At 37.8% G+C, this 23254-nt stretch overlaps 1 protein-coding gene across 1 annotated transcript in view; it reads left to right on the top strand.

Annotated features, from left to right (window-relative positions):
• FBLN7 (fibulin 7) overlaps positions 1 to 22578 on the top strand; it is a 70802-nt gene extending 48224 nt beyond the window's left edge. Inside the window, exons 3-8 of the mRNA XM_072634675.1 lie at positions 60 to 230; positions 9040 to 9165; positions 12374 to 12511; positions 14165 to 14302; positions 18410 to 18548; positions 21808 to 22578. Coding sequence (XP_072490776.1) covers positions 60 to 230; positions 9040 to 9165; positions 12374 to 12511; positions 14165 to 14302; positions 18410 to 18548; positions 21808 to 22180 — 1085 coding nt within the window. The 3' untranslated portion in view covers positions 22181 to 22578. The remainder of the gene's footprint in view (positions 1 to 59; positions 231 to 9039; positions 9166 to 12373; positions 12512 to 14164; positions 14303 to 18409; positions 18549 to 21807) is intronic.
• Positions 22579 to 23254: the final 676 nt, after the last annotated feature.

The following is a 23254-nucleotide window of genomic DNA, read 5'->3' as shown; positions in this document are numbered from 1 at the left end:
TACCTTCTCTTGGGGCACAGATCATCAATGCAGTAACTTCATCTCTGTTCCCTTTGTAGTCTCCTGCCCTGCACTGGAAGCTCCACCCAATGGGAGGAAATTTGGCAGCAAGTACTTGGTGGAACATGAGGTCCATTTCGCCTGTAATCCTGGCTTCCAGCTGATTGGACCCAGTAGTCTTCTCTGTCAGCCCAACGGCAATTGGACAGGTGACAAACCGGAGTGCAAAGGTATTTATTGCTCTCTATCTTCTCATGGATGGGGTGTCTGAGTAGGCCTGAGTTACTCTCTCACAAGCTCAAATGTGACTTTAGAAAAGGTAAGTTGTATGGTGATTATCCTACTATTCTAAAGTAGGCATCGATAGTAATTGACGCGCTAATAGAATTCCTTTTTTGACTTTCAAACCTCCTACTGAAAAACTGTGGTGCTTTATATAGACTGCAGATAGAAGGAGAAAGGGGTACACATGTTTTTGCTCTTTTTTCCTTTCCTCACCTTCCTTCCACTCCTGCCCCTCAAGGAGCTTCTATAAGAGACAAACGCTCATTTGATTTCCAGTTTGTGAAAGAATGAATGAATAACAAAAAATTTATTAAGTACCTACTATGTATTAAGCACTATTCCAAGTTCTGAGGATATAAAGAAAAAAAACAGGAGACAGTCATGCTCTAAAGGAGGTCACATTAAAAAGACAAAACATAAAAGAAAGTTTTAGCTGTCTATGGTCATTATCCCTGGGATGGAGGGAAGATTCCCAAGGCCTTGTGATACCAATTTGCTACATGTCTTTAGGCAGGTAAATCCCTGCAGAAAACATATGGACTCCAGAAGTGTATATGAAAGTGGGTGTGGAAAAACTTCTTTCTTCTTTCCTCTCTGCTCAAAGGAGACAGAATACTCTTTTTTGGAGTGTACTAGGGAGAATCTACCTTCAAAATGGGAGTGTCCATTTTGGATGGACCTTCTGTTTAGCTTTCAAAGGACCAGCAATTAGGTCTGCCAACATTATCACCAAGAAATACTTGCAGAGAATTTTCTTCCGCGGGGACTATTGGGTATGACAAGGCTTACATAGTTTTGGTTTGTTAGATATGATCTCAACAGAGAAAAACATGGTAAATAGAAGTATGTATAGAATAATTTTACACACATATGCCTATTTGTGTCTTATGGTAGCCATCTGGAGGGGAGGAAAGAAAAAAAGAAATTTACATGATAGTTTTGTTGTATATTTGAAAGGAATAACAAGTTGTTCATAGTAGATTTGCAGTTGTATATGCAATCATCTTTTTCATTTTACTGTGTTTTGGAAATGTTTGTTTTATTCCATAAATTAAAAATAAAATTTTTTAAAAATCAGCTTACAAAAAAATATAGTAGAGTGAGGCTGATAGGTACATATAGCTGTTACAAATGATTGTTGATTAAATTAAATAATTCATAAACAATTTAGAATGTGTAAATAAATTTAATTCATATTGATATATTTAAAATTTCAGGTAGGGGTTGTATTAGATAACCTGCAAGTTCCCTTCTAAATCTTAAATTCTTAGGTCATACTTGTATCTATGGTGCACCTAAAGACAGCAAGAGTTAACCAGTTAACATCAGCTACAAGGATTATAGCATTGAGTAAATTTGTGAATTAAGGTTCTGTTTATCCTTTTGGGAGGGATAATAATTTGTCAGTTGAGCACTGGCACTATCTACAAAAATGTGAGCTGACTTGAGTCAGTCTTTCCAAAAGTCAAATTGTTAAAATTCAATTGTGTAGAAATTCAAACACATTATAATTTATTCACAGCCACAATCAAAGTTAAATATCTACTTAAAATGAAGGATTTACATTCAAAGATAGGGACAAACAGAAGCCCCTAATTTAGGAATTTGCTATTATTTTTAAAATCTTGTGCAGATTTTAGTTTTTATTACATCTAAATCAATGGTTCTTAAGCTGGGGTCCACAGACCCCATGAAGGAATTTATAAACATGGATGGGAAAAAAAATGCATCTTTATTTTCTCTTACCTCTGCCTTTAATTTAGTAGTTCCTACAATTCTTTAAAAACATGATTCTGAGAAGTGATCCATGCTGCCAAGGGAGTACAGAACAAAAATGCAATAATTTATAACCATTACACATACACAGAAGTTAGTGTCACATGGTTACAATGGAATGGTGTGGGTTAGCAGGATGGGTTTGTATTAAGATAATGTCTTCTTCCTCAAGTGTGATTAACAGCAGACAAGAATCCTCAGAGTTGTACTCTTAGATAAGATTTGAATTCTTCTAGTCTAGGGTCAATACTCATCAGTAGTTGCCAATTTTTCTAGTCACCAAGTTAGAAAGCTGACCAACTTAGGACACTCCCTTCCTGCTTACCCACAGATCAAAACAGACCTACAGGACTCTTACCCAACATCTATTTCTCACCTGGAAACAAATGGGCAGAATGTGAGGGTTTAGGCCAGTTCCAAATGGACTGTTTCTAAGGGAGTACATAAATTGATGTCCAAGATTAGAAAGGGGTGGTAACCCATAACACAGGAAACAGAAGATTCCCTGCATGCCATGGCCCTACTTAAGCTTCCCACATGTGAAAATATACGGAATTTTTGTGATAATAACTTGCTTCTGCAAAGGTGTGGAGAGCTGTTGTTTGATTGCTTTTTTGTTGTTGTTGTTTTGAAGAAGGCAGAAATACTTGACTACCTATCATTCTCCTGATAATGTTTATGTTTCTAATTTTATTCTTAAGCCTAATGGTCAGGGATAGGAGGATGAGGGGAGGGGTTTCACTGCTAAGTAGCCTCTAGGAATCCAAGATTTAACTATTGCATTAATCTTGTTTTCTGTATTGTTAACCCTAAATGCTATGCTCAGGAACTTCAGGAGGAAAGCAAAGTGATGTGAAATCAAATAATTTCAAAATTAATCAAAATTAATTTCATAACCTATAATGTCAATGCAATTGAAGAAACTGACAAGACACATAAATACTAAATTGCCATACACTCACCCTGCCCCCAAATACCTATTTGGAAAGATGCCTCTCTGTCAGCATATGACTGATCCAACTTGGCAGGGAAGAAAATTACATATAATTATATCCTGTTAAAAATAATTTAGTGGGCAGAGGTTGGCTCCATGATGGAGAACAGTCATTTGGCATCTTAAATGTCCAACAGATTTTTCCTTCTTGTTCCTCTGAAAGTTATGTTTGTAAAATTCCTAAAACTGGTGTAAAAGAGCCCTAACTGCTGTACCCCTGAAAACATGACAAACCAAGATCCCCCCCAAAAATACAGGCTGAATCTCATAACACTGTGTCATTTCATTTAAAAATTCAGTGCTGGTCCCAGCCCCAGCCCCCACTTCTTTTGTTTTCTTTCCCAGGGTACCTTTTCTTCTTTAAACATTATCTCAGCCAATGTTTATTATGTACCTACTTTATTATTGTTATGAGAAAGCATATATATTAAATACCATGGCATCAGTATGGTATAAAGCCCCAGGACTTCTCATTCCCAAATGTATTCTGACGTCTTTGTGACTCCTTTTCCATTCATTCAAATATATTCCTTCCAGCTGATTGATATAGCATACTCCCTCTAATAACTGCTATTTTGACTTTATGGAGAGGAAAGAATAGAAGAAAGATGGAATCAGGAAGGATTTAAGTTTAAGTCCTGCAAATCATAATGTCTCATTTACAGCAGGGTTGTTGATCTACCTTGATGAATGGATTTTCCATACTCAGAGTTCCTTGCTCTAATAAAATCACAGAGCTAGGACTTCTGCCCTCCTCTAAAGTGAGAATTTTTTAAAATGGTATTTTATTTTTCCAATTACATGTAAAGACAATTTTTAACATTCATTTAAAAAAAAATTTAAGTTCCAGATTTTCTCCCTCCTTCCCTTCCCTTCCCCCTCCCTAGGAGAGTGAGTAATTTGGTATAAGTTATATATGTACAAGCATATAAAACAGATTTCCATATTGGTCATGTTGTGAAAGAAGAAAGAGACCTAAAAAAGTGAAAAAAAAATAAAGTGGAAATAGTACGCTTTGATCTGCATTTATATTCCATCAGTTTTTTCTCTGGAGGTGGATAGCATTTTCCATCATGAATCCTTTGGAATTGTCTTGGATCAGTGTCTTACTTAGAAGAGCTAAGTCATTTATAGCTGAACATCACCTAATGTTGCTGATAACTGTGTACAATATTCTCCTGGTTCTGCTCTCTTCACTTTCCATCAGTTCATGGAAGTCAAAGTGAAAATTTTAATTTTTAGAAATTTAATTTTAGGAAACCAAAGCCCTTTGATTGATGCTATTTCAGTCACTGGAGTAGGTATGTGTGTATCAGGTATTTAAGTACCTACTATGTGCCAGGAATTGTAATAAGTGCTGCGGATTACTAAGAAAAGACAGCCACACAGTCCTTGATTGCAAGGAGCTCACAGTCTAACGCGAAAGGCAAAATGAAAAGAGCTATGTCCAAACAGGATATGGGGGGAGGAGAAAGAGAGCAGGGAGGAAGCTTCTTAAAGTATGAGAATAGCAGCAGTGAAACATCACTGAATCTCCTTCAACATTTCAAGGAGCTGTGATTTCATCCCCTATAGCTGCAGATTGCCACTCCTCCATACTTTTATACATTGCTTAATACTGAATTTCTGCGCCTCCCTCTCAACTCAAAAAAAAAAAAAAAAAATCATGGTCTGATGCCCAGTTTTCTGATGTCAAACCTTCCCAAACTCAGCTAGACTCGTCTTCTGACAGAAGACACTAAGTCTGTTCTCAAGCTTGTGTTTGATGACCTCTCAGCTATGTAATACCTGCTACAGCTTGGATTCCAAGGGCATAGACTTAAAAACCTAGGGTAACCAGGCATTGGAGAACCTGGTCAATGGAGTGCAAAAGATGCAATAAATAAAATAATTCAATAAAGTCAACCATGCCACCAGACTACTGCTCCTTTGCTTTGTTATGTACTGAGTTTAGTACTCAGTAACCGGTCAGATTTCTGCGGTATTAACATTCATCTGTCCATCCAAATAATAAAGAGTTACTTGAGATCTCTGAAACTCCTCAGTATTTTGCCACATCCCAGTCTTGTCTTGTCTGACACAATAATGGGATAGCTTAACCAGACTGTAGAGATCTGGAACTTCCTAGAGCTGCTGGAGAAGAGTGGGGAGTGGGGAGTGGGGAGTGGGGAGGGTAAGAAAAACAAAAGGATTTTATTACATCTTCTAAAAAAGCCAGAAGCTAAGAGGGACTTATGGACTGAGGTCAGTGGGCCATTAAATCCTCCCTGACTCCTTAGTAAGATAAGGAATAAAGGGGGCACTTATGATGACTTTTATGAAATGAAAATTCTTGGCAACCAACTCCAGAGAGGGAAATATTATATTCTATCCCCAAGCACCTGCACAGGGGTTGAACCTTGCATTCTAATGGGGAGCTGGGATTTATCTGGCAGTTGACCCCTCATTTAGATGCGGTCATGGCTCCCTGCTTTCACTTTAGTCAAAGCAAGAAAAAGACAGTGGAGCCAAGTCCCTATTGGGGGTCAAGTTGAAGGACATTGGGGTTAATACTCTTTGGCTTTCTGTTAATATCTTCATGGTCTAGTAGGCGGCCAGTATTTAGGCTATGTTATTGGGAAGTATAAGGGTAGGAAAAGAGGAATTCCTAGTCTGTGGTATTTGCTGACTGTCCTCATTGACATTCCTTGGAGGTGGTGATTTGGTAATATAAAGCACAGGGAATAGATTAAGCTAGGGCTTAGGTTAATAGGAAGTTGAAAGCATTCTTTCCAAAAAGATGAGTATCCAAGCTAAAAACAGGTTTTGGAATTTTTTTCTTCCATTATTAAAAACATCAACATAATTTTCTTCAAAACTTAAAGCTTAATTCACTCTTTTAGATTTTTACCAATCTGTCTTCTATGAGAAGCCTTTCTTATTTCACCTTAATACCAGTATTTTCTTCTATTATCTCCAACTTATTCTTTACATATTGTGTTCATACACAGTTGTTTTCATGTTATCCTCTGGTCTTCCATCCACTCTTTGAATTTCTGTTGCTTAGCACAGAGCCTGCTACATAATAGATACTTAAGATGCTTATTGACTGACTGACTGAATCCATATAAACATCAAGGCTTTCTTAGTAACTGGTTAACAGTGGATAACCATTTCTTCCTCATGATCCTTTTAAGACAGGTGTATTGAGGGAGCACAGACTTTCAGTCAACATGCCAGGCACTGTGCTCAGTGTTGCTAAACTTTATTGATTTAAAAAGGAAAAGAGAATGAAAGGACACAATTGGGCAACAAGAGGCAGGGTAGGACAATGGAAAGACCTTTGGCTTTGGACTCACAGTACCTGATGTACCTAGCATGAACTTGGGCAAGGTACTTAGCCTTTCTGGGCCTCAGTTTCCCCATCTAAAAAAATCAGAGCATTGGATTCTTAAACTATCCTGTTTAAAGAAATCACAAAATTTCTGAGTTGGAGAGGGTTTGAGAAGGTCAAGTCACGCCTGAACAATAATCCCCTCCACAACAAACTCCACAAATAATCTGATGAGGGGGAGCCAACTACTTCCTCAGGTAGTGCATTTCCAATTTTGGATGGCTCTAACCAGATATTTTTATTTAAAACGTAAATCTGCCTATTTTTGCCATTTCTGTCCATTTCTCCTAGCTCTATATCTGGACCCAAATTCCCTTTCTACCTGATAGTCTTTCAAAGACTTATAGATTTTCCCTTTCCCCCATCAATTATTCACTTCTCCAGGCTATATGCTCCTGGTTCCTTTAATCATTCCTGGCTAGATCTCATGGGAAATTGGATAATAATAAACACAAATAAATATAATATATAAATTATAAATGACTCCCCCATGTTCAAAATGAAGAAGTTTAACCTCAAAGTTCTCTTCTGGTTCTAAATCTGTGATCCCATGAGATCTAGCCATAGTAAAGAATGGCTAAAGGATCACGGGTATTACAAGTGGTCAAGGTTATGCAGATAATAAACAGCAGAGCCACGACTTAAACCCAGATCCTCTGACTCCAAGTCAAGTGCTTTTCCCATCATGCCTTGTTATCTCCAAGGCCCTTCGATGTCCTAGGTGCCTCCCTTCAGCTTAGCAATGTCCTCCTTGACAGTAGGGATGATTTATTCTTGGTATATATATCCCCATTACATAGCACAGTGCCCAGCACATAGTATGTGCATTGCATTCTTCTTGATTTATTAAAATATTTCACAGTACTCAGTTCTAAAATCACTGAGTCTCTATCTTCTCAGTTTGATTTAACAAATTTAGCAAGCATAGTTAGTACCTACTATGTACCAGGAACTGTGCTAAATGCTAAAACAAAACAAAACAAAACAATAGAAAGAAAAAGAAACCCAAACCCAAAAGAAACAAAAACCCAAAACAAAACAAACAAAAACAGTCCTTGCCTTGAAGGAGCTTACAATCTACTTGATGGGAATCACCTGGTTTTAACAAACAGGTCAGGAGGATTTATCAGAGTCTAATATGGACTATGTTTTAGTATTGCAGACTCTAACCCAAAATGAATATGTTAATGTCTTCCGGCATGTGAAGTCCTGCTCCCCTAACCAACAGGTTGCTACATACTTCCGCAGTCTGTGGATCTGTGAATATGCTGGCAAATGTATGTGGTTGTGGAAAGTGAGGCCAAATCAAAGTTCATTGGAATCAGAATACATACTCTCTGCACCTGGGACAGCCTTGGGGAAAATAGATTGGCAAGGTTGTGCTGAAACCAGCTTGTACAGGCTCAGGAAGGCCAATTGTTAAATGTTTAGCGTGATCATTTACACCTTAGAAATTGGAAAGTGCTGCAGAGCACGGCTTGATTTCTAGGTTTTTTGACTGTCTAGACTGAAGGTGATGGTTCAAATGTTAATAACACAGATTAAACTTAAAACTGTGTCATGTATATATTCCCCTTCCATCATATATTTAATATATTTATTAATAATAATAATATTAAATGTTAATATATTTAATAACCATAGCTGGTTATTAAACATTTACCAGCATATCCCTGGTTGTGGGTTTTATTGACACTGAGAGTTAGAGGTCACTTGTCAGGTTGGGCAGATCTCCATTAATGCTAGTGCCTTCCCTCTGTTATCTCCAATTTCTCCTTTATATAGTTTGTACATAGTTGTTTTCAGGTTGCCTCTCCCATTGGACTTGACAGCAGGGATTGTCTTTTGCCTTTCTTTATATCCTTAGCACTTACCATAGTCCCTGACTCATAAGAGGCACTTAATAAATAAATGTGGATTGACTGACCAACTGAAATAATGTACAATTACCCTTTAACCAGGAGTCATTGAGTTTTGGTATTATAAAACTGACTGTGAGATGTAGCTACACAGTTGTTGATACTTCTTGATTCAACAGAAAGTGTCAAATTCAGGGATGATAGGGTTAGGGAAGTTACTCATACTAACCATCCACTGCAGTACCTTCTCCTTTCCCAAACAACAACTCTATCTTTAATCAAATCTCTTCTTAACCAGATATTGAATAATACCACTTGAGGTGGAACTATCACAGAAGATAAATAGAAAGCTGTCTTCATCAAGACTTTACAAAATAGCATGACAAATTTTTAAAGAAGAAATGTCAAAGTCTTCGGGCCTTTCCTTTGGATCTTGGGAATAGTAGCTGGGGGAAGGAGAAAGGAGTTTACTCATGAGGCAATGGAAGTTGAGCTCCCACTTCTTGGTCAGTCACTAGAAATCAGGACACAGCATGTTTGCTGGAAGCTAATTCTCACAGTCTGATAAAGTTCATGTTATTGTTGGGGGAGGAAGGTGGAATGTGGCAGCAGCAGCTGACACTTATGTCAAAGAAAACTGACCCATGTATCAACATGTGATAGGGGTTTCTGTCACCTGTCCTATGTTAATCTAGTCATTTTCAGGGCCAAACCCCACATCATTATAACTTTAAAATAATTTATTTCCTTAGATATCAGTGAATGTGCTAGCCATCCTTGTCAAAATGGCGGAACGTGTGTGGAAGGAGTCAGCCAATACAAATGCACTTGTCCACAAGGATGGAGTGGAAACAACTGTCAGCACCAGGCTCAGACAGGTAGGTAAGAGTTTTGTGAGGGGGTAACAAGAGCAAGAAATTGGAAGAGAAGGCATCAGTCCTACTGCTCCAATCCATTGATTTGCCTATATACTCTAACCCATGCTTGGAGGCATGGAATTCTCCCACTGTGCTTCCTGGTAATTTCTCTTTATGCTTCCCAGAAGTCTATCCTCTGTGGAATGGCACTTTAGTCATTCTTTTGGCCAGCACCAAAGCCATATTTCTGTTTCTATTAGAACATAAAAGTGGGAAGTCTATGCAATCATCTGAATAATTATTGAAATATGAGACCTAACATTCTGAGACAGCTGTAGAAATAATATTGATATTTCTTTGCCACAAAAAGGCAAAGGATTAAGAGATATTCTTAGAGCACTCAATAGCTTAATAACAGGTACAAATCATTGCATGTGTTGAATGTAACCAAAAGGGATTTATCTCTGGAAGGTGTCCATGAAACTAGTAAGGTCCAAGAATGAAATCAAAAAGGCCCTCTGTGAGTAACAGTCACAAGAACTCAGCCAAAAACATGTTGATATGCTGACAAGCATCCAACAAATGGCTAGGTCATGTGAATTTGTTTATGGGAATAGAAGGATGGATGTATTATGATGGCAATTCAGAACCAGATCATCACCACCAGAGACCAAGAAAAGGTTATTATCCCGAAGGTGCCCAGAATTAGTGATCAAAGCAGATTGTATAAGGGGATGGTAGAAACTCTGCAACACATTACTGTAGGTTGTAAATATTCAGTACCTACCATACACCTAGTAATACATGATCTGGTGCCTATAATTATATTTCAGAAGGGCATTGTCTTTTATGGACTAACAGATAATTCCCATATCACAAAGACAGATCTCAAAGAATATTGGAAACTCAACCACTAAATTGCCCTGCAGCTGGTTTATTATTGCACCATGAACTATTCCATATAATTGCACAGATATAACTGATCCATAAAAGCTGAAGAACATTTTAATAAGATGGCACCATACCAAAAATTCATAATCCCCAAATTGCATGCAATGAAAAATTTTGAAATATAGAAATTTAGTAGAGTTTATGGGAAGAGAATGAAATACATACATACATACATACATACATATATATATATATATATATATATGTATATATATATATATATATACATATATATATACACATATCATCCTTGTTGCTGTATCTGCTAATGGTTGTGTATCGAGGATGATTTCAGTAAGCCTATGGGCAGATAGGTGAGTAAGTGGTTGGAGTGCTAAGCCTGAAGTCAGGAAGACCTGAGTTCAAGTCCAGTCTCAGACATTTCCTAGTTGTGTGGCCTTGGGCCTCTCTCGGCTTCAGTTTCCTCAACTTTAAAATGGGTTTAATGGTTGCTCCTGTATCACATTTGTTGTGAGAATGAAATGGGATAATATTTGTAAAGAGCTTAGCACATACCTCATACATAGTAGATGCTCAATAAATGTTTGTTCTCTCCCCTAAAGAAGACAAGCTTATATCCTAACACCCTTTTTAATTCAATCACAAAACAGTTATTTTATCTACCTTTGTGATAGTCCATGGACCATATAGAATATTATATTATATTATGTTGAGTTATGTTGTGTTATATTATAGAATTATGATAGCAAGATAATGACTTGCCCCAGGACTATTTTTATCTGAACCCTATTAAAAATATGAAAGGAATGAAATAATAAAGCAATAAAATTCCCTGACTTCTATTAGAGATGTCCCTAGGGTGCTCTCAGTAAGCTTATAAAAGATAAACTTGTACCTTATACTTTTATTCAATTATAAAAGCAATTATTTTATCTATCATATAATAGTCTACAGAATATTGAGTACAAAAGGACAGTAGCATGATAATGATTTGTCCAAGGACCATTTTTATCTGAATTCCCTTAAAAAGGTGAGAATGACAACAGCTAAGATCCAAGAGTGGAATCAAAACACCCTACATGGGTGATATTCACATGAACTCAACCCACAATATTGAAGAAATGGTGAAGGGGAGCAGATTTGTTTATAGACATGGAGAAGTTTATAATGGTGATATAGGGTCAGGTCATTCCCATAAGACATTATATAAAAGCTCAAGGAGTCTGGACTTATTGGTTGACAGGGATTACACAAGGAAATGTTGGAAACTATGTACCATATCACTGCAAGTTATAAAAATTTAGCACCTCAAGAAGCTTTACATCAGAATTTTACATGGTAAGTTCACTATTCTTCAAAAATTGACAACAAATCCCTGTATTACAAATACCATCTTCAAAATATTCTTAAGAATTCAATAAATAGGCTGCATTGAAACTAAACAATTGTCAGAGGCAAAACTGTTACCCATAGTCATGTGGATGTAACATTGATCTATAAAAATTTAAGAATATCATTTTAAACAGATGTCACTGCAATAAATATCCATCCTCTCCCACTATGAAAAGTGAAAAGTTTTCAAAACATAGTGATCCAGTGGAATGAATAAAAACCATGTGGAACCAAGAGAAAATACATATTCTTATTGAAGCTGGCCAGAAGATGCTTTTAGTGAACCTACAGGGATCTTACATTCCAATGTCTTTATTCAGTTATAAAAAGTAGTCATTTTATCTACCTGACCGTAGAACATTAAACATAAAAAAAAGCAGAATAATAACTTGTTCTTGGACTATTTCTCTAAACTCCATCAACAAAGCGAACAAGATTAAAAACCATAATCTCTGTCATCCTGCCCGAACAGGATGAGAAGAATGAGATAATAAAATCAGCAACAATAATAATGGTAGCAACAGCTGACAGTTATATAATACTTTTAGATTTGCAAAATGCTTTACATACATGATTTCATATTATCCTCACACTAGCCCTATTGTTTGGTATTATCGGTATTATTGTCTCTGTCTTACAGATGAAGAAACTTGAGTCTCAGAGAGGTAAATGACAACCATAGTAACAAATTGGTGTCCGAGACAAGATTCAAACCAAGGTTTTTCCTAAGCCCAAATTCCTTGTTCTTTGCCCCATGGCACACTGTCTCTTAGTACACTTCCATGCTGAATCTCAGACTCATTTCCTTAGCTATACTATGCTATACTCTCCTTGTCTATACTCAGTTGAGCATAGGGCACCTCCCCACAGACCCAAGGTAAAATGTTCTAAGAGTAACTTAAAATTGATTTTTTTGTCTCTTCAGTGGCACCTGAATGGAGTGTGACCAATGACCCTGCCTTTAGTCGCAAGCCACGTTGTGCCAAGGTGGATAGGACTCAACACTGTAGCTGTGAGGCGGGTTTCCACATGAAAGGCACAGCAGATAACAGTATATGTCAGGGTAAGTGCTCAGGGCACCCTTTAAGGCTAGTACTAGGAGGTTGAACTTGAGTTTTTAGGCATTCATTACTCTTTTAAGACCCTTTTTAAGAACCTGGGTCATAAGGGATTGAAAGAACACACAAGCATCCTCATGATCCTAGCTACCATCAGGGAGTGACTCAGACAGAAGGGGAAATAAATCAGGTAAATGAGTTCTGATGTTGCCATTTGTGTCTGAAACATGCTTTTTTTGGCGGTGCTGTCTTAATGAAGCAAGAAGCTGAGTCACTTGCAACAGCAATTGCCTCCTTTTGAACATCTTGAACTATACCTCCTGCAGACATCTTGAAAACAACATGTCCAAAACAGAACTCATTACCTTCCCCCTTTCCCCCTGCCCAGTCCTTTCCCTCTTTTCATTATTATGTTCAGGGCACCACTATTCTGACAGTCATCTCCACAGTGATTTTTTCTAGTCAGCACTATACCTAAGACTCTAATGTACAGGTAGAGAGATTGAATTATTCACATGATGTACATTGATTAAAATAGTGGGATATCTATTAAGTTTTCATTATGCTTTCTGTGTGTGTGTGATGTAGTCTCAGTCTCCACGGATGTGGAAAATGGTAGCAGGGTGATCCTATTGCCCTTCTCTGATGTTGTGCTCCATTCACTGCCTTCTCATGTACCTCATTGACAGCTGATCTCCCTTTCCACCCCGCTGAATCAAGGGATTTGTTCTAAAGAGAAAAAGGGCTGATACTTTGAGATTTTGCCTGGATTTAAGACTTTAAAAACCACCCATTTCACAACTGTTGAAATCAATTCTCTCTCCTATCATAACTGATGGTAGGAATTCCTTAAGTCTTTTAATGGAAATAATTTAAGGTCCCAAAGTCCCTCATTCCCAGGCCACCTTGCTTTGTTCCAGACTAGACTGTTAGACAGAGATAATATGCTCTCTGAAACTTCCAAACTTGTCAGCTACAAAACAGGGACACACCCAAACAGTGGCATGCAGGCTGAGAAATGCATGTGCTTTCATTGCCTGTCAACACCAGTCTGCCTGGGAGGACACTGAGTCAGCTCTGTCTACCAATAGATGAATGGAAAGAATTGGCCTCTTCTTCAGCCCCAGTGGCTCCTTCCCCTCTTATTCTCTTTGCCCCACACCCTCATTTCTATTGTCCCCTGAGCTTCTGAGCAAAAAACAACTCATTGGAACCTCCCAAACATCTCCTTGAGGAAAGTTAGTTCAACCTCCAAAGAAAGATTCCTATGCTTCAAGGATCATTACATCCTGGTCTGGAAGTTCCCCAAGGGCTTAATAGCAGCATTCAAGGACATTCCCAAGGTCAAAGCTTCTTCACTCTTTTTATGTCATGGCCCCTTTAGCAATCTGAGATCCTTTCTCAGAATATTATTTTTAAGTGCATAAAATAAAATGTATTGGATTACAAAAAAATCAATTATATTAAAGTATAGTTATCAAAATAAATTTAAAAAATCCAAGTCCACAGCCCCCAGGTAAAGAACCTCTACACTAGGCAGAAGTGGAGATAGCTGTGTGGATGGCACATGAGTGACCAAGGCCATTATAACTTGCATTGACCCCAGATTCATGAATGTGGATCGTGGGGAGTGGAGGGATAATTTTTTTTCTCCACAGATGTGAACGAGTGTGAGGTTTATAAGTTGGAGGGGGCTAACCAGCTCTGTATGCACAACTGCATCAATACCCCCGGATCCTTCCTCTGCTCTTGTCCAAGTGGTTATAGGACTCTTGAGGATGGGAAGAACTGTGAAGGTGAGTTATATTCTGTTAAAGGTCATTGAGAGTTGGGGGAGAGACTCCAGAGCAGAAAGGAAGACCCCCCCCCACTTCTATCTCATTCTTTTGTTTCAACTTTCTAGGTTCTGAGATAAGGGGTAGAGGCAGGGAGGGGGGAAGGCAAAGGGATGAAAATGATTAGTCTTACAGACATATCTTCAAAATATTCCAGTCTACATGGTTGTTTCATGAAAGCTTTTTTTTTTAATCTGGTATAAAAGATTCTCAAGCATATGGCCATTTTCAAGGTTCTAACGGCTCTACAGAGCTAATCCCTGCATCAAAAGGGAGAAGTTTGAAACCTGCACAGCAGAAGGAGGGCATAAAGTGGAGAATATGAGTAGATATCATTTTACTGGAGAAAATCCCACAATTAATAATAATAACCATATTATTATACCTCATAGCTGGCTATTTCAGGGAAGGTAGGATGTGACCCTCTTTCCACTCAGATTGGTTGATCACAAATCTCGCTAGAGGGACCTGGCCCCTACTTTAGAGACCATTATCCCAGACAGCAGTGGAGATGGTATCATAATCTGAAGGGGAGAAGGGAAACTATTTCTTTGATGATATCACTTAGCCTCCTTGCACCTATTTCCCGATCCCTGAGAAATGAGGTGATTAGACTAGATGTCCTCAGATACTCCCTCCAAAATAAGAATGAAAGGAGACTGAGGACAAACTCTGCACACTTCACCATGTAACAAAGTACTTTGCACATCACAGAGCTACTCAGTGAAATGGGTTTACTGTCTTCTTAAACAGACTAGGAGTAGGAACAAAGTTTGTGCCAAGTAGAAACAAAAAGGCTGAACACATCACTTCAATAATACCTTTTTGTCACTTGACACCTTCACTGCTAGTGGAATTTGGGTTTTTTTCCCCTAACATCTCAAAATTAATTCAAAAAAATTTTTTAAATGGTAGCTGGGAAGAGGAGAATTAATATTGGCAATTTATGAGTGATGTAGGGTGCTTTGGGGATACGAAGAAGAGGTGTTTCTTCATTATTCTGATGAGGGTAGAATGCTAGTAACACTAAATGGTAATGATGATATAAATCACATTTATATTCTGAAGTTCATTGGTATGGGCCTCACAGTCTGTCTTCTGAGCCCCAGCCTTGCCAGCAGAAGCAATGTGGAACAATGAAAAGAGAAATGGTTCATCAGATTTTCAGATGATGCAAACCTGAGAAGGAGAGAGAGCTAACACAGCAGATGACAGTCAGGATCCAGTCCTGACAGGCCAGAGTACCAAGCCAAGCCTAATAAATGAAATTCAGGAGAGATAAATGTAAAGTATCGTATTTAGATGGAAAATATCAGCTTCACAAGCATAAAATGGGGCAAAAGAATAGATAATAGTTCTATCTGGGTATTTTATTGGATTGCAAAACCTATATGATTCAGAGGTGTGATGTGGCAGTCCCTAAACCTCCCCCCGCAATTCAAAGCTAATGCGATTTTGGACTGCATTGAGAAGGGCATAGCTTCCAGAAACATTGAAGAGATTTTTCTACTATATTCCACCTTGGTCAGATCTCATCTGGAGCACTTTTTTCAAACTTGGGAACCATGGTTTAAGAAGGATAGTGATAAACTAGAGAGTATCCAAAGGAGGGTAACCAGAATGGTGATGGGTCTTGAGTCTGTTTCATGAGAATTGGTTGAGGAAAGTGAGCATGTTTTACTTGGGGGAGAAAAAACTCAGGAGGGACGTGATAGCTGTGTTTGAGTATTTGAAGGGTCATCACTTGGACAATGGATTAGATTTTCTGTTCTGCCCCAGAGGGAAGAAGCAGAAATGATAATAGGTGGAAGTTAAACAAATAGGCAAATTTTAGGTTGTTGTCAAGAAAAGTTTCCTAATAATTTGAGCTGTCCAAAATGGACATTCCTTTGCTCAGAGGTCCTAAAGAAGTAGTTTTGTACTATACAACCGTTTGTCTTGTTGTTGTTGTTGTTTTGAGCACTGGAGATTCCTTTTGTGTCAATTGGACTAGACAATGGCTGCTGAGGTCCCTTCCAACCCTCAAATTCTATGATTCTGTGCTTGAGTAAGAGGACCTCTGTTCAAACCCTATCTCTGTCACTTAAATACCTATGTTACCTTGGGCAAGTCTTTTTATTTGCTGGTTCTCAGTTTCCTTACCTGTAAAATGAGGGTGTTGGACTAATTCTAAGATCTCTAAGTCTACAGCCTTCAGTTTGTAACAGTTTATTGTAAGTTTGATCACATAATTATATCATCGATATTGTATATCCAAAAGTATTATAATCCCCAGCAGGGTATCTAAGAAGTAGAAAACACATTCCCTGTATCCTCAAGGAATTTGCAATCTAACTTGTGAGATAATATGTACATACATGAAATGATTATGTGCTATAACATATAATGAAGGTAAAGATATTAAGAGCAAAATTCCCAGCAATGTTGTGGAATATACCATAGTGTAACAGAAAAAGCACTACATTAGGGTCAAGGATATGTAGATTTCAGTACCAGATCTGCCCGTTTGTTTACTCTGTGCCCTCAGAAAAGTCAATTCAGTTCTTTAGACCTGTTTCCTCAAGTTTAAAATGAAGGGGTTAAAGAGATGGCAAAATAAAATATAAAGTATGTTGCACTTTCTGTCATAAGACTTGTTCTACTCCCTTCTCTGCCACCAAATAATTGTGTGATTTTGAGGCAAGTGATTTCATCTCCTGTAAGATCTATGGATAAAAAAGGAGTTTATGACCAAATAAGAGACAGAAAGATCTTGGGTACTAAAAAGGATAATTCTGATTACCTGAAATTGAGCAAAACCAGTACAATCAAAAAAAAGAAAGCAGAAAAACTGGGAAGATTTCATAGTAAGTTTCTCTGATAGAAGACTCATTTCTCAACTATATCAGGAACTGAGTCAAACTTATAAAAAAGTAAAAGTCATTCCCCAACTGATAAATGACCAAAGAGTTTTTAAGAAGAAAAAAATCAAAATGATCAAGTCATATGGAAAAATGCTATAAATCACTATTGATTAGAGAAATGCAAATAAAAACAATTTTGAGGTACCATCTCACACTTATCAGATTGATTAACATGACAGAAAAGGGGAATGACAGTTGCTGAAGGGAAAGTGGAAAAATAGGTACACTAATGAATTGTCAATGGAGTGGTGAACTGGTCTAGTCATTCTGGAGAACAATTTGGAAATATGCCCAAAGGACTATAAAACTGCACATGCCCTTTGATCCAGCAATACCACCACCAAGTCTGTATCCCAAAGAGATCAAAGAAAACAGAAAAGGACCTATGTGTACAAAAATATTTATAGAAGCTCTTTTTGTGGTGGCAAAAAAATTGGAAATTGAGAAGATGCCCATCAATTGGGGAATGGTTCAACAAGTCATGATATATGATTGTGATAGAATACTATTGTACTATAAAAAATTAAAAAGGGGGTGGTTTCAGAAAAACTTGGGAAGACTTATATGAACTGATGCAAAGGGAAGTGAGTAAAACCAGGAGAATATTATACACAGTAATAGCAATAGCGTCTGGATGATCAATTATGCAAGATTTACCTGTTCTCAACAATACAATGATCTGAGACAATTCCAAAGGACTCATGATGAAAAATGCCATCCACCTCCAGAGAGAGAGAACTGATGGAGTCTAAGTGCAGATTGAAACACCTTTATTTGTCTTGTCTTTTTTTAATACCATGACTAATATGGAAATATGTTTTGCATGACTTCGTATGTATGATTCATATCATGTTGCTTGCCTTCTCAAAGTGTGGGGAAAGAACCAAAGGGAGAAAGTGAATTTGGAATTCAAGATTTAAAAAAATTAATGTTAAAGTAAATAAGGTATAATTATAAAAGAAAAGATACAGGTCTGGGAGTACTGGCAGCAAATATAATCTTTTATTTCCTCTGTACCACCCATTTAATCCCTTACAACTTGAAGAGGAAAAGAAGCTCTCATAGATTTTATCAGACACTGGAGAGAAAGCTTGATTTTTCCTTTTTTTTTTTTTTTTGCTATATATTTTTCTTTTTGCTATATATTTTTCCCTGTGTGTTACAGATATTGATGAGTGTGCAGATTCCCAGCATACATGCACCCGGGGGACCACATGTATTAACACAGGTGGCAGTTTTCAGTGTGTCAATCCAGAGTGTCCAAAGAGCAGCGGTAATGTGAGCTATGTGAAAACATCCTCATTGTAAGTAAAGCCAAAAATGTCTCCATCATAAGATCACTTTAGTCCATAGGGCCCAAAGTCTTTTTTAGTGGCCTCCACTCTTCAGTGGAGCTGAGGAGAGGTAGTGTTTGCTAATGGGGGAAAAAAAAACCTATGAGACTGAAAGTCAAGACAGCTAGGTTTTTGTTCCATTTCCTCTATTGGCAAAAAGGGTGAACTGGAGTAAGACACTTATCTTCCCTGAGTATCAGTGTTCCCAAATATAAAATAAGATTAATAGCTCTTGGCCAATAGATTCTTGTGATAATATTTTGGATATTATTGTTGTATTATAAAAAGGATTTAGTAGTGTACCAAAGAATGCCTTAGTGTCATCTCCCAAAGCTTTCTTTCCAGGGAGGAAATGTACATATATTGTATATACATGTGTGTATGTGTGTGTGTGTGTGTACATGCGTAGGATCACAAATTTTATAGTTGCATTATTTATTATATATCTATCATAGCTATATTAAGATTCAAAAGAATAGATGTTAGTATTAATGTATCTAAGAGGTCATCCTTCTAGCACTCACAAGTATCCAGAATATAGTCATTGTATTAGACCAGATAATCTCCAAAGTCCTAAATTCTTGAATGTTTAAACCAGACCAAAGATAAAAAGGTCTCAGAAGACAATGGCTACCACAGAATCTAAGCCCTTCACCTTAGAGAAAAGAGAGAACTCTTCCAGGATGGTAAGATTTAGAATTGTCTGTAAAATTCAGCTCACTGATTTAACAAACAATTTTCTGGCATCCTAAATTAGATAGATTAAAAGCTGTAAAGAAAGGAATGATGTTGAGCAAAAGCTCGGGCACTTTAGAAATGGCAGGTATCAGCAGGTTTGGGGATTGGGGTGGGGAGATAACAGAACCAGCTAAAAGTCTAGGAGCATTTAATATCAGGATAAATAGTTGTATACACCCAAACAGCCTCCTAAAGCATCCTTAAATCACAGCATAGTATAGTAATTGTTATTCACAGTCATAATCCTGAGTCATCATGAAAATGTAAATTTGAGATTTAGTCATCAATTCAACCCAACTAACATTTCCTAGGCACCTATTATGTGACAAGTACTGGGGATACAAATATCAAATACTCAACTAGAATATGTTAACTGCTTACTATATGCTAGACACTGGGAATGCAAAGATGAATTAGGGTATGTATCCTGCCCGATCTCAAGGAGCTCAATGTAGTAAAAGAGATAAGACATGAACACAAATAAGCATGCTACAATTTCGAGTATTAGGAATCCAAAGTGATGTGAAGTTGAAGGGCATAGAGAAGAAGTCTGGTAGAATTTGTGAAGGATCCTTTGAGAAGAGTGAGTTTGAGCTGGGTCTTGATGAAGGGGAAGGATTTTAGTGGGTTAAAATGGGATGGGGGGAGGGAGAGTAAGGAATAGTTTACACCAGGCAAGAGGGATTCTGTGAGCAAAGAAACAAAGACAGGGGAGAATAAAGTTGGGTGATGGGTGGAGTAAGTAATATGGTTTGGCTGGGACATGAAATGGGCAAAAGAGGATAGTACAAGGTAAGCTTGGAAAGGTTAATTATATTTGTATCTCCTCCAAGGCCTAGCACAATGCATTGTACACAGTGGGAATGTAATAGATGAATGAGTGAAAGATGGAGTTAGGTTATGAGTGTTCTGGCTAAGGAGTTTCTATTTTATTTATTAGACAACAGGAATCAATGAAAAATGTTGAACAGGAAACCAACGGGACTTGAATGATATAATTAGATTTGGAGAAGGGGCTTGGACTGGGGAAAGAAGCCAGAAGACTAGCAAGAAGACTGTTACTAAAAATTTCTTCTGTTTAATAAAGGAAACAAAATGAACACATTTAGGTTAAATTTTAATCCAAAATGGTTGAAATAAATGTATTGGTACTTAAAGGAGTAAATTCAGTTATCTGAAAAAGTGTCTGTCTCTAGTGGTCCAAATATGGATCACTATTTAGTATAGGTTCTGTTCATAAAATGGAGACATTTGAAAGGAAGATATACACATATACAAACATGCTATATCAGTGCGTTGAAGACATGTGGTTTTATTAGAGTAGGAATCTTATCCACTGAGGCAGATTGCAACCCATCTAAACTTATAGTCTCAGAAAGGTAGCCTTGGAGGTCAAGAAGGACTAAGTCCAAGACCTATTTCTGACAAATATTTTTTATGTGTCCTGGACAAGTCCCTTAATCTTTTAACTATTTAGACATCCCTCTAAGATGATAACTTTCAGAGAAGGTGCCAACTTGCACTAGTAGAGGGAGTTTCCTCCTCTGAGAATTCCCTATTACACCAGTGAAATCACAAGTCTATTTCCTATCCCTTGTGGCTCAGTGATAGACTGCTGGACCTGAATTTAGGGAGACTGGAGTTCAAATCTGGACTCAAGTACATACTAGCTCTGTGATACTGGGCAAGTCACTTAACCATAGTCTGCCTCTGTTTCTTTATCTGTAAAATGGAAATAATAATAGCTTCTACCTTCCAGGGTTGTTGTGAGAACAAAATGACAATATGTTAAAGATATTTTGCCAACTTTAGAGCTCTCCATAAATGCTAGCTATAAATGTTAGTTCCCCTTAATTACATGAGACTCAAAAAGGTTTAGTGACGTGTCTATAGCCATATATTTAGTATCAGAAGCAAAATTTCAACCTAGGTCTTTTTGGCTTTATGTTCAGTGCTCTGTGAAGCTATTTCATGTTGCCAGTGTATGTATGTATATATGTGTACATGTATGTACACACTGAAAAATAATACTGAGTGTAGGCTACATTTATATTTTTGTATAAGTTATATTTTGTGGGAAAGCATGACACATATAAAAGTGTATGGAATACCATCATTCCTGATAATATCTGATAAGTTTTGTATTCAGTAAGACAGTGGTAGAACAGGAAATTGAAGGGACATCTTCACCCCACTACTCCTTTAAGTGAGTTGAATATGCTTGTGTCCAATTCATATTTATACAGATGTGGTAGAAGCATGGCTATAGATTGCCCCTTGGATAACCATTCTCTGGCACATGGGGTTGGGAAATTGATGGATTGGGACAAAATAAGGGAGGGTGTGTGTGTGTGTGTGTGTGTGTGTGTGTGTATGTGTGTGTAGGGTTAAGTGATCATACTTTGGGAATGTATCCCAGTGTATATATAGTTAAAAAAAAAAAACACACCTGCCCTGAATCTTAAGACTTTGTTCTCCCTTTGTTTTACAGCCAATGTGAACGCAACCCCTGCCCCATGGACAGTAAATCTTGTCACCATGCTCCCAAGACCATCTCCTTTCACTATCTTGCACTGCCTTCCAGCCTGAAGACACCCATCACGCTCTTCCGCATGGCTACAGCTTCCGCTCCAGGGAGGTCAGGACCTGACAGCTTGCGCTTTGGGATTGTAGGAGGCAACAGCCGGGGGCATTTTGTGATGCAGCGCTCTGATCGACAGACTGGGGAGCTGATCCTTGTCCAGAGCCTGAAAGGACCACAGACACTAGAGGTGGACGTTGACATGTCAGAGTATCTGGATCGCACCTTCCAGGCTAATCATGTGTCTAAGATCACTGTTTTTGTGTCACCCTATGACTTCTAAGAGGGCTATGTGGGATGGTTGCAAGCACCAATAGCTCGGAATTGTTTGTCTTCACCAAAGACTCAGCTCTGGGCACTGGTTCTAAAGACCTCTTCCCCCTTCTTAACCAAAACTCATACCTTAGCAGTGGAGACTTGGTCACTGTAATGTCGCTGTTCCACATGATGGTGCTGAAGTGTCATCAAGACACTGACACCCCTGAATGGTTTCTGCCTTAATGTTCTTCTAGTAGATTGTGCACTAATCTTCTCAAGTCTGCCTCAGGAGATGGAGAGCTTCTTTAAATACCGTGGGAATAGTAATGTAATTTGGAGTCAGTTGGGGGTAGGAAAGGGCAAAAATAAAGTTTTCTGATGATCTTCAAATATTTCCTATACTGAATAAAGCCCTACAATAGAGTACTTGCCAGTTTGTGGCTTTAGTAGCAAGCTAGATCACTTTTGCTCCACAAGTAGTGGAATATTTCTCTCCTCCCTATAATGCAAAGAAGCTTTAATATGGGTTCTAGCTTTGTCCCCCAACACAGTTATGATGGCATTCCACTGCAGATATGTCAACACACTAATCAAAGAAGCTGAGGATGATCTGGAATCTTCCTTATATTCCTTTGAACCCTATATCTATGATAGCTACAAGAGATCTTGATATAGTCAGAAGAAAACACTTCCTGAGAAGCAGAGCCATGTATTAATAACCCCATTTTATAGCTGAAGAAACTGTTTTTGCTTTTCTGGCCTTTGCTCCTAGCTTTAGCCCACAGAACAACATAGTGCCATTTAGATGCATTAATTTGACACTTGTCTTATTGGCCTAACACAAAGAAACCTATAGAAATGGGAAAGAATAGAAGCAAGCAGTGCAATGTTTTGATGAATGCTTATTTTTCATACAATAATCACACTACCAAAGTCTACCTATATGAAAGATTGAGAAGCCCACCATCTTGCCATTGATTTTTAAGGAAAAAAATGGCTCCAGATGCCATTTTTCCCCATATGCTTGCCAATTAACCATGGGTAAATCAAAAGATAATACTTACAGGTGACTAATGAAAGAAAATACTAGAAAGGAAAA

This window comes from Notamacropus eugenii, chromosome 1 (assembly GCF_028372415.1).
Source record: "Notamacropus eugenii isolate mMacEug1 chromosome 1, mMacEug1.pri_v2, whole genome shotgun sequence".
NCBI classification, from domain to species: Eukaryota; Metazoa; Chordata; class Mammalia; order Diprotodontia; family Macropodidae; genus Notamacropus; species Notamacropus eugenii.
This window is presented reverse-complemented; position numbering and strand designations above follow the sequence as displayed.